This window comes from Coptis chinensis, chromosome 9 (genome assembly GCF_015680905.1).
Source record: "Coptis chinensis isolate HL-2020 chromosome 9, ASM1568090v1, whole genome shotgun sequence".
Lineage (NCBI taxonomy): Eukaryota > Viridiplantae > Streptophyta > Magnoliopsida > Ranunculales > Ranunculaceae > Coptis > Coptis chinensis.
In genome coordinates this window covers 75,714,057-75,729,659 of record NC_141464.1, presented here as the reverse complement: position 1 = coordinate 75,729,659, position 15,603 = coordinate 75,714,057, and the positions used below count along the sequence as shown (strand labels likewise).

The window sequence follows — 15,603 nt, the reverse complement described above, 5'->3', positions numbered from 1 at the left end:
TTATATATTGTTTTAGAGTGGAGTCCCGATGAGGAGAGATCCCCTCCAAATGGAGCGCACTTCAGTAATAACCGTCCAAAGTTACTATGTGGCTTTAACAACTAAAGGTGTATGACGAGACACAAAAACCCAGCAAAAACAATAATTTCAAGATAAAAAAGCAAATACGAATTTTTCTCCCTTTCTCTTCTAAACGTTATTCCAGTCTTTATTAGCCTAAAAACCGTTTGATTTTATGAATTACGTCTAAAGCCCACCCGATTTTTAAAAGTGTGAAATAAAGATTTCATTTTCGGTAAGTCGCGAGAAAAATCAACCGTACCTTGTTTGTTTTTTCAAAATACTGTATATACTCTTTTACAGTATTTCTTATTCATTTCTTCAAAATCTCAAAATTTAACACATTAAACTTCAATTCCAATGATAGAAACGAAAGAAAAAGAAGAGAAGAGTGTCATCCAATTAGATGAAGAAGTAAAAGAAGGAGACTTCAAAGAATTAGAAGACTTGTTTTTCAAAAAAATTGGTCATTCCAATCCTTTAAAACCTCAACCTTTCACTTTCAATCTTCAAAACCCACCAACACATCCATTAGCAGTATCAGAAATCCCTCCAGCTCTATTTCTCGCTCATTCTCAAGGTAAAGCTTTTTATTTATTGTGAATTAGGGTTTTATCTTATTAATTGAATTACAATTTTCTAGGGTTTTATGTGGCAAGAACTAAAGATGTTATATATCGAAGGGGCGAAAGAGAAAAAGGGTTATTGCATGTATTAAGGAGATGAGTGTTGTTGATGTACAAATTGGTAGAGTTCATATTGTAGTTGTGTCCAGAGATTGTATAACAACCCTATTTTTCATTCCCATTTTTATTAAATATATATATAATTAAATAATAATAAAAAGAAAGGATAAAGATAGAATCATAAAAACGGGGGAAGTGGGATGAGTAGTTGCTGGAAATAAGGGATGGGGGTTTCGGGTGTTTTGGTTTTACCAAACACTTTGTTTTTGTTTTTAAAATAAAAAAGGGGAGTTTTTAAAAATAAAAGAGAAAAAAAAGAGAGAGAGAGAGAGAGCTCTAAAGAGAGAGAGAGAGAGAGAGAGAGAGAGAGAGAGAGAGAGAGAGAGAGAGAGAGAGAGAGAGAGAGAGAGAGAGAGACTTTTCGGTTTAGAGCCTTCTTTTATTTGGTTTTTTTTTTGCTTTTTCCTCGATCAATTCACAAATGAGTAGTTTAAATATTTTCTTTACAACTTATTTGATTGATGAGCATATAACTTCTTTTAGTTATTTACTTAATTTATTAATTAGAATTTTAGGATGGAAAATTATTAATTTGATCAATAGAGATAAATGGCGTACTGAGTTACTGACTCAAGGTTTATTTCTGCCATATCTAGATATTTGTAGGTATGTTGTTGTACCCATGGGTGTTCTATAGGCTATTAGTTGCTTTGAAGTATTTCATTATATATGTGAGAAGTTTAGATTTCTTTTGTAAGGCTTCGACTATAGCTACTGTTGGAACTAGTAATGAATTGTATAAGTGGTAATGATTGATATATATGAATGCTATGCATGAGATGGCTACAGGTGCAAACCTTACCGAATACTATTTCAATTAATGATATGTGATCATGAGTATAAATGATTTACTGATGTACATGCATTTTATCCCGTTCCATGAATTTATTCAATGTTGTCTCTTTTGTTTTGACACACCATATATATGGTAGAATGGCGCTGGTGAAGTCGTGAGTAATCATTCTACCAATTTCTTGTGGATTTTGAAATTTGAAATTTTGGGTTTACATATATCAATTGCCTTTACCTATATATGGTTCCTGTCATACTGAAACATGGACTGAGGTGGAGATGGTATTTGAATCAATGAATATTGCTTAGTTGGTTTAATTGTTTGGGTTCATACATATATTGATTTCATGAAACTAAAAACTAGAACACTTATACTTACATCCTGTTTTAGAGCTGATTTTTTTATACTTCGAGTTTAAGTTAGATTTTCCTCTAAACACGAAAAAGTAAGGTCTGGAAGTCTGCTTTCCAACCCAATTGACCTCGTTGCATTCCGAGGTTTGTGGATATAGTTATGGTGTTCGGAAGTTAGCACATCAGAATTTTCTGACTGCAGAAATCCGGTCTGTGACGGGTTTGGAATTGAGTTTTCACATAGTTAGAGTCAGATTCAAACTCTCGCCAAAACATGAAAAAGTGAGTTTTATGCGTCTTCTTTCCAACCCAATTGGCCTCGTCACAGTCCGAGGTCTGTGGAGATAGATATAAGGTCTGGAAGTTTGGTTGACAAAAAAATAGTGCGTCAGAAATCAGTTTTTGCGCACTGTGTTCAAGTCCAGTTTTAAAATAGTTAGGCTGAGAGTTAGAATTTTTATAAAACATAAAAAAAATAAGATTTGGAAGTCTGCTTTCTATTCCAATTGGCCTCATCGTATTCCAAGGCCCGTGGAATTAATTATGGTGTTTGGAAGTTTGACTGACAGAAAATAGTACGTCAGAAATCAGTTTCTACGCACTGTGTTCGAGCTTAGTTATCAAACATTTAGAATGAGATTGAGTATTTTTGTAAAACATAAGAAAGTAAGTTTTGTGTGTTAGCTTTTCAACACAAAAAGCCTCGATGCATTTGGACACTTGTGGAAAGCGTTGTGTCATTCAGAAGATAGTCCGTCGGAAATCTAATTTGCTGAAAAATTAGGATTTTTACCGTTTTCAACTTAAGTTTTCTTCTAGATGGGCTAAGGTTGGGACTTCGAGTTCTACATGAAAAAGTATGTCTACATACCCTAGTTTCTAAATATTTAAGTTACATGTCATTTGGATGAATGTAGGAAAAACTATAGTATTGACTATGTGGCTGGTAAGAACTACGAAGGCTTGATTCCAATCTTGAAAGATTTGGATACGTAGGCAGGTTTGAGCAAAAGTGCAGCTACTACACTACACTATATCTATAATATATATATATTAGTTTATGTGATAACTATGTGATTGTGTTAGAAATTACTGTTGTTTTGAGACTACATAAATATATATGTGTGAGATAGAAGTTATTTATGAATATAGACTTTAATATATGTGGATCTGTTTTGGACATTAGTGTGTGTGGACTTGAATTTGGGCTAATGAACTATTTGTTTACGATATTGTGTATATAAGTGTGGTTATGTAAATTGTATTTGTTTGATTATAAGTTTGCTTTACATTCAATGATATTTAAGTGCTTGATTTGCCTTGACGCGCAAAAATGACTCTCCGCATGTGTGGTATGTTTTGACATGAGTAATGCTAGTATAATTATAAGTGATAATAATGTTTTAATGTGTCGCCCACATCTTTAGAACTCTCCATGCCTCAGGATTTGGTAATGAGATATTATGACTTGTGATGTCATGTGATAGATGGGTATTCATTGAATGTGTCATGAATGACCCGGGTATTCATTGAATGTGCCATGAATGACCCAATAGTTTGGACTGCCCTAGAGAGGAACTAAGGTATTCACCTTGCGGGTTGGTCATATTCCTTGAATGTACAAGAATGTAGGTTTGGGTATTCCTTGAATGTGGCGGGAATGACTCAGGGAATTCATTGAATGTGCCATGAATAGCCCGTTAGTGTTATGATGGGTATTCCTTGAATGTGGCGGGAATGACCCAAGGTATTCATTGAATGTGCCATGAATGACCTGAGATTTTATGGCCAAAGAGGTTGTGATTATGTGTATGGAAAGCCCAGATGGCTGTGATATAGTGATACTCGGTGGGAGAGAGGCACACGTGTATGTGTGATTTGGCAAATGTGTCGAGTGCAAATCGTGGAGTAGGAACTAAAGGTTGGGTTGAGTCTGTTTTATAAATGAGTCAACAATATAATTAATAAGCAAAGTTAAATATTGATTTTACTTATGAGTGAGTTATTGCCTATGAATATTTATGTATTATGATGTATATGCTTTCTTACAAAGAAATATATAGGTGATTTGTGTGAGGTTATGGATGTGAAGTGTGACTGGGAATAATATTATGGAATGCTTGTGATATTTTCTGTGATTGTAGAATGACTCTAAAATGATATGTTATTATGAAAGCATTAATGACTTGTAATAGTCTGAGATATATAGTTATGCACTTGGAAACTTTATGACGTAATGATGTCATGTGAATGACTACCCTTGATATAAGTGGTATGATAAGTAGTATTCCCCGAATAGGTGGGACGAACTATGTTGTATTAATTAGACTTCAATGTCTTAAGTGAGGTTTGATTATGAATAAAAATTTGACTGGTTGAGATAAATCCTTTTATAGTGTTGTCTAACTCTGTTTTTGCAGGAGGGTAGGATCTGTTAATCTTTTATGCAGGGACGTAAATATCATACCCTGAGACGTCGTGCTGGCTTAAAGGTAATGTGTATCAAACCAATATTTAATTAAGTTATCATATGTATATGTAATAAGCGGTATTTCTGTTGTGAGTTATCTTGGAAATGTATATTGGGATTGAAATCTTACTTGGGAAGAAACTACACGCCGTTTTGGAAAACAGAACTATATTGTCTTCAAAGTTGAAATGGTTGGTAATGTTATATTTATTAATTTGAAAGATTATTATACATATTTTGTTGTTAGTTTACTCATACCAGCAAATTCAATTTGCTGACCCATGTTTGCTTTGTTTTGCAACGTGGGTGTGTTCTTGGGAACATAGATGGTGGAATGCAACGGATGAAGACGCTTTATTGGGATTCGCTCTTGGAGTCTTACTGGTATAAGTTTTATGAAGTATAAAGTCTTGATTTGAAACAAATGTAATAGAGTGGTTTAGTAAATTCTTGAATTTGTACATTAAGAGTTGTTCGTTTGGTTTTAATTTGATCTCATATTTTAATATCATGATTGTTAATGGGTTATTAGGGTTTTGTTTCATCATGGATTTTTAGAAGATGGAATAGGGTGTGGATAGTTCCCTATTTTTAATTTTATGGAAATTTTGGGTGTGGCAAATTGTTTGACATTGGCAGGTTGTGTTGGTGCGAAGATTTATTTCTTCGAGATTGAGTCGCTTTTGAATAAGGTATAATGTTGTTGAAATTTTGAATTTATCGTTGTTGTTTTGGATTTTGTGGTAATTATTTTCCTGTATTTGTGATAGATATTAGATTGGAAAATTGGGCAAATGCATACTTCCACGGTGCTAGATACAGTGATAAGTAAGGAGCGTTTCCTTCCTATTACTCCTATGCTTTTTGGAATCATGGAAAAAATGATGGAAATGAGTTGGAACAGATTGGAGGAGTCTATGAAATAGAATTCCATTTTATGTCCAAAAATGGAGATAGTATTGGCTAGCAAGGTTGAAGCTGCAAGGACTTTGAGGGTGGTTAGATCCAATAAAAATCAGTTTCTAGTTCATAGCGACGTTATTCATTTAGACTTAGGATATTTTTCTCAAGAATGACTTACGCGGTAGTGGAGCTTTTCAAAGTTCAAGGGTGCGACCGCCCCCACAGGCACCCCCTAGCTTTATCTATGCATTCAGTTGATTTGATGAATAGAACATGTACTTGTAACTATTGGCGTATCAATAATTTCCCTTGCATACATGTTATCGCCTATATTGGTAGTAAGGGTGATGAAGGATATATGATGATCGCGTTTAGGCAATGTTATGGCTACATTGATGAATGATATACGGTGATCGCATTTAGGCAATGTTACTCACATTCTATCAATCCAGTTCTGAATGGTTCTATACCAAGACATATGCTTGATTCTCCTGTGATTTATCCGTGTAGTCCGAAGATTGATCTTGGTAGACCCAAGAAGAAAAGAATTGAAAGCACCGGTGTGATTTGTTAGTCTGTGATCAATTTTGATGTTCTCGGCAAACAATATTTTTTTTGTTATCTTAATTGAGATTTTTAAGTTTGGTCTTCTAACATTTGTTAATGAAAAATTGATACTCATTGTATACTTTTATTGAATGTTGATACTCATTTAAGATTATTCGCTAGTCGGTTTGCTTTATTTTTCATTTGTTATAATAGAATTTCATAGTCTGTGAAATGATTCATGTTGCAGTTCTCATTGACAGTGCAACATTCATGTTGCAGTCGTAATTGAGAGTGCAACATCCATATTGCAGTCATAATTGAGAGTGCAACATTCATGTTGCAGAGTGCAACATCCATGTTGCAATCCATGTTGTAATTTGATGATATTGCACAAGAACTATCGACTTACTTTTTTGAGGTAACACCCATGTTTTGTAGTGGGAGTTAAACAATTTGAAAACAACATGTAAAATCAAACAACAAGCATCAACAGTTAAGTTTTATGTTCATCTAAAACATGGATGTTACGAGAAACAAGTTCATTCAACCAAAGCACAAAATAAAGCTGAAATTATATATATATATATATATATATATATATATATAAAACTGTTAGATCATCCAAAATCGAAACCAAAACAGCTATCGAACAACCAAATCACAACCGTTAGATCATCCAAATCCATCCAAACATTAAATTTCAAAGCACAAAATAAAGTTGAAATTATATATATATATATATATATATATATATATATATATATATATATATATATATATATATATATATATATATATATATATATATAGATCATCCAAATCATCCAAAATCGAAACCGAAACAGCTATCGAACAACCAAATCACAACCGTTAGATCATCCAAATCCATCCAAACATTAAATTTCAAAATCTAACTGAAATTTTGAAATAGAAACAAAACACTTACAGAGGGTTTTCGCTCCTATTCTCTCCCAAATTTTCTTCGAAATCAAACAACCAAAATTAAAATCAAAAACAAAATTGCTTCCAAGAATTCAATCGAAACCAAATTCAAACCCCCATTCAAATTTTGCACCAATTTCAAACCCCCATTTTCGATTTAAGGTATGTTTTCTTCATTATTTAAAAGTATATTGTTTAATTTATGCTAGGTTGAAATTTGAAGAACCAAACCCAAAATTTATTCATTATATTCAAAAGTATATTGTTTTATTAACTGATCGTATGGTAATTTTTTTTTGGTAACTAGGTTGTGTTTATTGGATGTTAATTTTTAGATTTTAATTTTCTTGCAGCCGATTTATTGCTAGCCAGGGGTATAGAGTCAACGGTAGAAAATGTAACAATCAATATCGACGAAAACGTAGTTTTTGGGTCTTCTTCGAATAAATCACCAGATAGAGAAACGCATAAACTAGTTGCTCCGTTTGTAGGAATAGTTTTTAATAGTGTTGACGACGCAAAGACTTACTACAAACATTATGGTCTACAATAGGGATTTGAGACTCGTGTTCAGTCGACAGATAGGAAAAAATGTGTGAATTTTGCTACGGGTTATTTAATGGTTTGCGCACGTGAAGGTGTGAATCCCAACATTTCTCAAACAAAAGGGAGGAAAAAGAAAGCGGAAGTGGAAATCCCCCAGGGAGATAACCCTAAATAATCCAGGAAGAATGTGTATAAACTGTGGAAAGATTGCTAACCATGACTTGAGAAATTGTCAGGAGAAAAATAAGACGCAATTTGTGAAATGTAAGTATTTTTGGTTGTTAGGTTGCTTGGTTTGTTGGTTAATACGTAATATGTTATATGTAAACTGATCCGTTGTGTCTGAATTATTTAGGTTTTAACTCTCTCAAAGGGTATCATGGCTTCTAATTTGTTAGAGAAAGTATTACTTGCATACCTGCAATTTTGCAATAGCTTTGGATTGAATCTTGCGGTGTTTTTACTTGCAGCTAAGTAGGTTAAGCTGATGTGCTCCCTCAAGTAGTGAGTCTTAGTTACAATGCAACTAAGTTTTTGTGTATGGCGTTTTTGGGTATGGCAGCTAAGTTTTTTTTGTCTTAGTTACAATTGGTTGCTTGAAGGGTATGGCAGCTAAGTTTTTTTTGTCTTAGTTACAATTGTGTATGCCATTTTTGGGTATGGCAGCAATGGAGTGACTTGAAGGGATAAACTCTGTGCAGTTCTTTATCGATACCGCCAGACAAATGGCTCATCGAATGTTGGTAGCTAGATCACCTTTGAAGACATTAAGCCTGGTCATGGCAGGATATCAAGAGGACGTTTTTTCTGGTGACAGGAGCAATTTTACTGGCCTACCTGGTGCTGTAAATATGTCTCAAAGTCATGCACATGTTATAGTTCTAAGTAGACAATTTTGTTGTGTTTCGACACTGTCGTATCGATCTGTTGTACCAATTCAGCTCAATTGAGTGTGTGCCTTTATGTTTAAAGTTTATCCGGATCAGCTCATTTGAGTGTGTGCCACTTCTGTTGGTTAAACTTATATGGCTATGCTGTTATTGTCTGGAAGCCTCATTATTTTTTGTGAATGTGTAGAAAATTTGGTGGTCTAACAGATTTTAGTTATGACAGATTGTTTTAGTTCTGACAGATTTTAGTTATGACATATTGTTTTAGTTCTGACAGGTTTCAATGCTTCCATAGCATAGCCATTCATCAGTTGGTTATCAGTGGTAACTAACATTGCCTAATCAAAAACCAAAACCAAAATTCAAATAACCAAAATAAAAAACATGATGAACTCTTATCCAGACAACGGTATGCTATATAGTATGTATCATCCTTACTTTGGCAGACCAAAACTTCCAGTAAAAATGGTGAGAACCAAGTGATAATGGGGCACAACATGATGCTATATAGTATGTATCATCCAGACAACGGTATGCTACATAGTATGTGTCATCCTTACTTTGGCAGACCAAAACTTCCAGTAAGAATGGTGAGAACCAAGTGATAATGGGGCTCAACAGGATGTTATATAGTATATATCATCCAGAAAATGGTATGCTACATAGTATGTACGTATCATCCTTACTTTGGCAAACCAAAACTTCCAGTAAGAATGGTGAGAACCAAGTGATAATGGGGCTCAACATGATGCTATATGATATGCATCATCCAGAAAATGGTATGCTACATAGTATGTATCATCCTTACTTTGGCAAACCAAAACTTCCAATAAGAATGGTGATAATCAAGTGATAATGGGGCACAATAAAGTTTTAACTTGTAGAGAGTTTTTTGGTGTGTACATCCAAAACCAAAACTCGACTCTGATAGAACCTAAAACACAAACCAAAACTCGACTCTGATAGAACTAAAACCAAAAACTGAATCCAAAACCAAAACTCTACTCTAACAGAACCAAAAACTCAAACCAAAACTTGACTCTGACAGAACTAAAAACTCAAACCAAAACTCGACTTTGATAGAACTTGTTTCACCACAAACTTGATCAGACAGAACTTGACTCTGACGAAACCAAAACCAAAACTCGACTCCACGCAAAAACTATTAAACTGAATCCAAACTGAATCCATAAACTATTAAAATGAATCCAAACTTAATCTATAAACTGAATCCAAAAACTCTACATAATCCATATTCTCTAAATAAACTGAATAATCCATATTCTCTAAAGGCAAAAAAAGAACACAAAAATCCATACACAAAAAACAGTCAAGTTGCTTACTTCAATTACTCTATCTACTTGAGTACTTAATACAACTCCATACGAGTGCTCAACTAGATATGCCATCTTTTGGCATTCCCTTTACCACTAGGTGCCTTTCCTTTTATCTGAGTTGCAGGTCCACCAGCCATTGACCATGTTTGAGTTGCAGGTCCCATCTTTTTTGGAGTTATTTTCTTTGCATTTGTAGTATTTCTGGTTTGTCTAGCCATTTACCTTGTCTAAGTTGTAGGTTGGGCTAATGATGCTCCTCTGATAGAACTTCTTGATGATGTTACTTTGACAGAACTTGTTGATGATACGTTAGTTCGGGTATCCACTTCAGGCATTGGATCAACTGCTGCTGGCATAGATGCAGTGTTACTAGGAACTGATTCTTCAATTGGGATTTGCTACCGCTCATTGATTACCACAAGTTCAAATAATTTAAGCTGACATGTAATAACTATGGAACCCTAAAACAATAACATTAAAATAAAATAAAAACAATGTTGATATAATGTGAATGAAAAATTATACCCCTTGGCTAGCAGTAAATCGGCTGCAGGAAAATTAAAATCTAAAAATTAATATCCAATAAACACAACCTAGTTACCAAAAAAAAAAATTAAAATCTACAAAAAATTACCATACAAACAGTTAATAAAACAATATACTTTTGAATATAATGAAGAAAATTTGGTTTTGGTTCTTCAAATTTCAACCTAGAATAAATTAAACAATATACTTTTAAATAATGAATAAAGCATACCTTAAATAATGACAACCACTAAGAAAGTAAATTAAAAAGCTCAATCAGGGCAAGTTGGTAAGAAATGAGGACTTGAAATTGGTGAGAAATTTGAATGGGGGTTTGAATTTGGTTTGTTTTTTGTGAGAAACAACTGCTTGTTCCAGCTTTCCCAAATTTTGGACGATTTGTATGAATTTTTCAGTTGAATTGTTGGAAGCAATTTTGATTTTGATTTTGGTTGTTTGATTTCGGAGAAAATTTGGGAAGAGGAATAGGAGCGAAAACCCTTCGTAAGTCAGTTCTTTCTATATCGGTTTGTTTCTATTTTGAAATTTTGATTAGATTTCAAAATTTAATGTCTGGACGGATTTGGATGATCTAACGGTTCTGTTTAGGCTGTTCGATGGCTGTTTCGGTTTTGGTTGTTCACCTAGCCAAACCGTGTGTATATATATATGGGCCGACTACGTCGTCGACATACTATACTAACATATTATCTTGACATACCCAGGCAATCGTCAGATCAAACAAAATCTAATGTCCGGATGTGCTTCTAATAACCAAACAAATAATTTAAAATCGGCAAAATTGACAATTTCTTTTCACAAACGAAAAACCTTTTCACATTCCTCATTCACGTAGCTTCTTCTTCTCTTTTTTTTTTCTCCACCAAAGAAAATACACCAAAGAGAAACACGAGTCGCATCGTTCTCCCTCGCTCAACTTCTCTCTCTCAAATTTTTGTTCGGTTGAAATAACATTAGTTCTCTCTCGCTCGAAGCTCTCGCTTGAACTGGTGTGCAAAAGAACAAAATTTTAGATACAGTTTAGTGTTTTTTATCTTGAGTTTATCTTTATTAATTAAACATTTGGTATCAATTTTTAGTGATTATAAACACTTGAAATCAATGTTTAATCCCATATATGTCCAACGATCACATAACTGTTATTAACTAGCTTGTTTTTTTGGTAACTATTATTAACTAGTTAATGAACGTGTTTGGTAACCCAAGTATATATTTGATAATTCTTTTATGTATGCATGTCTAAGAGTGACAAGGGTTAACCTCCTGGTTGGGCACCTCGAATACAAGAGGGTCGTGTAGCAACTATTAGTCTAAAAAATGAGGTGAGTTCCATTTCCAATAGGATTGTATACGCACCTGTAGTAATGAAAAAAAAAAGTCTTCACAAGGCACTATGAGGTCCTTATTACCATCATTTATATCAATTGTCTCCATTAATTAATCTAAAATATTTTATGCTAGCTATTCAATACAGAATTTTGGTGGAAAATAAAGATGCATGCAATAGCAAAAATAACTCCAGTTAATATCGTTCTCCATTAATGCACACGTATATGTGCTTTTGCATTTGTGAAAAGTTCATTAAATATTGTACTCTATAAATTGCTTGTATTATACATTTCTCTAGTTAATTAATTAATAGTTCGTTTTTTCGTACTAGAAATGACTTTGAATGGAGCCTCCGGTGTTCCCGATTCAATACAAGTGGATTCTTCTCCGCCAATTGAAGCCACAAACGAGGACATACAATTGTTAGAAGCGCCGTATGTAGGGATGTCGTTTAACAGTTTCGAGAAAGCAAAGAATTACTACAAAGCGTACGGTCGACAACAGGGATTTGAGACACGTGTTAGGAGTGCAGATAAAAGACAATCACATGTGGAGATATCTTCTAGTTGTCTCTTGGTTTGTTCACGTGAGGGGATCCATAACAAGAAAGAAGATGTGTCTAGTGGAATGTCAAGAACATCAAGAAACACTTCGACTATTAGGTGTGACTGTAAAGCAAAAATGAGATTGGGAAATAAAAAATTGGAGAATATTTACAGAGCATTGGTTGAAAACAGCCATAACCATGGCTTGGTTTCTCCTTACAAGAGGGGTTCAATGAGAGCGAATAAATCTATGCTAGAAGCAGCAAAGAATCTTACAGAGATTTTTGATAATGAGGGTTTACCAATGGAAAAAGTTGCATCAGTTTTCTCTGGGGATGCAATTGGGCTTACTTCAAATATGTGTCAAAACTATTCTGTCAGAATAAAGAAACCAAAAGAAAATGATGTGATAGTTGTACTTGATTACTTTAAGCAAAAGAGCGCAGAAAATCCTCAATTCTACTATGTTGTTCAACTGGATCCTAATGGCACTGCAGTTAATTTTTTTTTGGATAGAAGGACGGTCTCGGGTGCAGTACGAGTACTTTGGAGACATTGTATCTTTCGATACAACTTACCAAACTAATATTTATAAAATGCTTTTTGCCCCTTTTACTGGTGTCAACCACCATTTGCAGTCCATTCAATTTGGTTGTGCATTATTGCTTGATGAGACTGAGGAAACATTTGTGTGGTTATTTCAGACATGGCTTGCAGCTATGGGTGGTCGCCCTTCAACTTCGATTCTCACTGATCAAGACAAGGCGATGACTGCAGCGATTGCTAAGGTATTCCCTTCTACACGACATCGTCATTGTTTTTGGCATGTTTCTAATAAATTTTCAGAGAAGTTGGGGCATGTCTACCATAAAAACAACACCTTTGCTACAGAGTTAAGCTCCATTCTTAAATCCTATAGGATAGATGATTTTGAAAGCAAGTGGTCTGTACTGATGTCAAAGTACGATTTGGTTGAGCATAGTTAGTTGAAGGAAATGTATGAGTTAAGAAGAAATTGGGTTCGGGTTTATCACTTAGACACCTTCTTTGCTGGAATGAACATAACTGGACGGAGTGAATCAATGAACTCTTATTATGATAATTTTGTTAGTTCGACAACTACTCTCATGCAATTTGTCCACGGTAACGAAAGAAGTTTGAAAGTGATTGCCAAGCATGAAATATACTTTGATTACAACACTAAACATAAATGTTGCAATGTGGGTAGAAATGAATTCCTTTTGAAGCATGCTAGCAAAGTGTACACAATAAATGTTTTTAATAAATTTAAGTCTTAGATGGAAAAGGCAAGAAACTACTACAAAATTGTTGAAGAGGAGGTTGATAGAAACGGAACTGGAACTTATTTCTTGAAATCAAGAAAGCCTCAGAATACTAATGTTTGGAAAGTGAGTTTTGATAGAGCAACCCTGGAGGCTGAGTGTGAAATTTGATAGCGGGTGTGTTGAACTTTGATAGGAGTGTGGTGAATGTTTTTTTGCATGGAGAGGATGTCGAGTAATAAGAAAGGACTTATGCCTTCAAAGAACTGCTGTTATTGATTTATTTATTTTTCAATTATTTTAGGTGCTGAATCATTCAATCTTTTTTTCTACTCCTTTTGTTATTAGGAAACAATGTGGTAGATGTTAATGGAATTCGTAATTTTTGTAGACAAAATGTGGTAATTGTTCCTCACTGATGTACAAATAACTCTGACATTCCTTGTTGATGGATTTCAGAGTTTGAAATTTTGGCAAACAATGTGGTAGACAAATATCTCTTGTACACCTCTCATCGGATATGATGCTACCTCAACTCTGACTCTGAGTAGATTAAGATCCAAACATCTCTCAGGTAGTCCTACCTCCATAGCTTTTTATGAGTGCTGTATTGGGTGCCACTGAAATTAGATCGGGCAGCCTCCAGCCCAGCCCAAACAACAAAGTCCAAACAAGAAAGCCCAAGACACCCCCACCAAATCGCAAACCCGGAAAAACTGTTTCATTCGGTCATCTCTCTCGGTCATCTCTCGCCAAAACCCTTCGCCAATTATCGCTAAACCTAACCAAAAATTCAAAATCGAATTGAAGCAATCCAATTGAACCTTCGACTATGAGGAAGGGTTTGTTCTAGTAGCAAGAACGCCGTGTTTATCGCCAACAGACTTGCCCTTCATCATCTTTACTTTTATAACAACGGCTTGCCCTTGATTTGCGTTTCAATCTTCTTCATCCTGATTCAGGTACACGTTCCCCCTTTTATCCTATTTCAATTCCCGAACTTTATTAGCTGTTTTACATAAGTAATTAGAATAGTGTATAATGTATGATGGATGGTTGTGAATTCGAGTGTATAATGTATAATGTATGATGGATGGTCGTTTGGTGATAATGGATGGTTGTGAATTCGAGTTTTCAATGTGAAGTTACCCAATTTCAGTAATGGCGCGTGGGCTACATGCGGTTCTTCCACCAATTGAAGTAGTTGTTGGTTCATTTTCAAATGCTGATCCAACTCGCCTCCCGGGAAGGGACACCGATTCGATTTAAAGTAGTTTTTGCATTTATATTCGACTAATAAACATGGGACGTAGACATCGACATAGCTTAATGCCGAATGCTTGAGGCATCTGAATGATCAATGTTAATCGATTTCATTTAGTAACAACAGCAGATATATCATGATACTATATGAACGGCATTCTCATGATCTAAATGCTCACCTAGAGCTGGATGTACAATTGTGCACTGGCATTATTTTGGTGGACACTAGATTTACTTTTTCAGTTGACAAGGCTACTCAAGCTGATTCCTACTGCTGAAATTGCTAAGTGGGAGAAGATCCTGTTTAAAAATATCTCATATCTCATTCTCCTACAAGCCAAAGGGTCTTAGTAGGTTAGATCATGTGCGTAATATCCATCAGGAGAAGCTACAACTGCAACTAAAACAGCCTTAGACCTCACAAGAGACATTCACCATATTCACCATAATTTCATAATTTCATAATACAACACTCATCTCACTTTTTCATAATTTTGTTAATTAAGAAAATGTCTTTTTTCTGATAAGTTACACACCACTTTATTTTGGTGATAATGGATGGTTGTGAATTCGAGTTTTCAATGTGAAGTTACCCAATTTCAGTGCTTGCTTTACTTTGAGTGGCTGCAGAAAGAAGAAAGAAGCGAAAAGGGGAGCTCACGTTTTTTGGCTCCAGCTGCTCGCCTACAGAAACCACGATCGTCGAACACCCCGACCAGCAAGTCTCTCCTTATGGGAATGTGATGTTTTAATTAATTCAGGTTAGTTCTTCTTAATTTTAATTTGATGAGTTATGGGAATGTGATGTTTGTCTTGTTCATCTTTATATAGTATGAGAAAATGAGCTCGAATTTCCTATATATTTTCTACGAGAGAAACTGAAAAAGAGAATCAATGCATTGAAAGTGAACAACAAAAGATTTTTTTTAAGGGTACAAAGTGTACTAAGTGTCGATTATTGTGAACTAAAGTGAACTAAAGTGTACTAGGTTTTAGTTCCATAGATATCGGTCTCTCGTAAAATTGTCGATTCGAGAGGGTGTACAAA

At 34.6% G+C, this 15,603-nt stretch overlaps 1 protein-coding gene and 1 long non-coding RNA gene across 2 annotated transcripts; both read left to right on the top strand.

The window, feature by feature from the left end:
* The first annotated feature begins 315 nt into the window (after positions 1 to 315).
* LOC147478106 (uncharacterized) lies at positions 316 to 5,940 on the top strand. Its single transcript, XR_015207685.1, has 4 exons — positions 316 to 640; positions 4,373 to 4,444; positions 4,749 to 5,114; positions 5,193 to 5,940. It is a non-coding gene; the product is annotated as an uncharacterized LOC147478106 (long non-coding RNA).
* A 5,857-nt stretch (positions 5,941 to 11,797) lies between these two features.
* Positions 11,798 to 13,463, top strand: LOC147478105 (protein FAR1-RELATED SEQUENCE 5-like). Its single transcript, XM_086586170.1, has 3 exons — positions 11,798 to 12,550; positions 12,648 to 12,797; positions 13,308 to 13,463. Exons 1-3 carry the CDS (start codon positions 11,798 to 11,800, stop codon positions 13,461 to 13,463), a joined length of 1,059 nt encoding a protein of 352 aa, XP_086442296.1.
* The last annotated feature ends 2,140 nt before the right edge of the window (positions 13,464 to 15,603 follow it).

Bases quoted from the DNA above. Each gene is read 5' to 3' on its own strand.
- LOC147478105 (XM_086586170.1), top strand. From the start codon at position 11,798: ATGACTTTGAATGGAGCCTCCGGTGTTCCCGATTCAATACAAGTGGAT. The intron at 12,551-12,647 runs GTACTTTGGAGA...CACCATTTGCAG, and splicing joins CGGTCTCGGGTGCAGTACGA to TCCATTCAATTTGGTTGTGC. The intron at 12,798-13,307 runs GTATTCCCTTCT...TTTAAGTCTTAG, and splicing joins TGACTGCAGCGATTGCTAAG to ATGGAAAAGGCAAGAAACTA.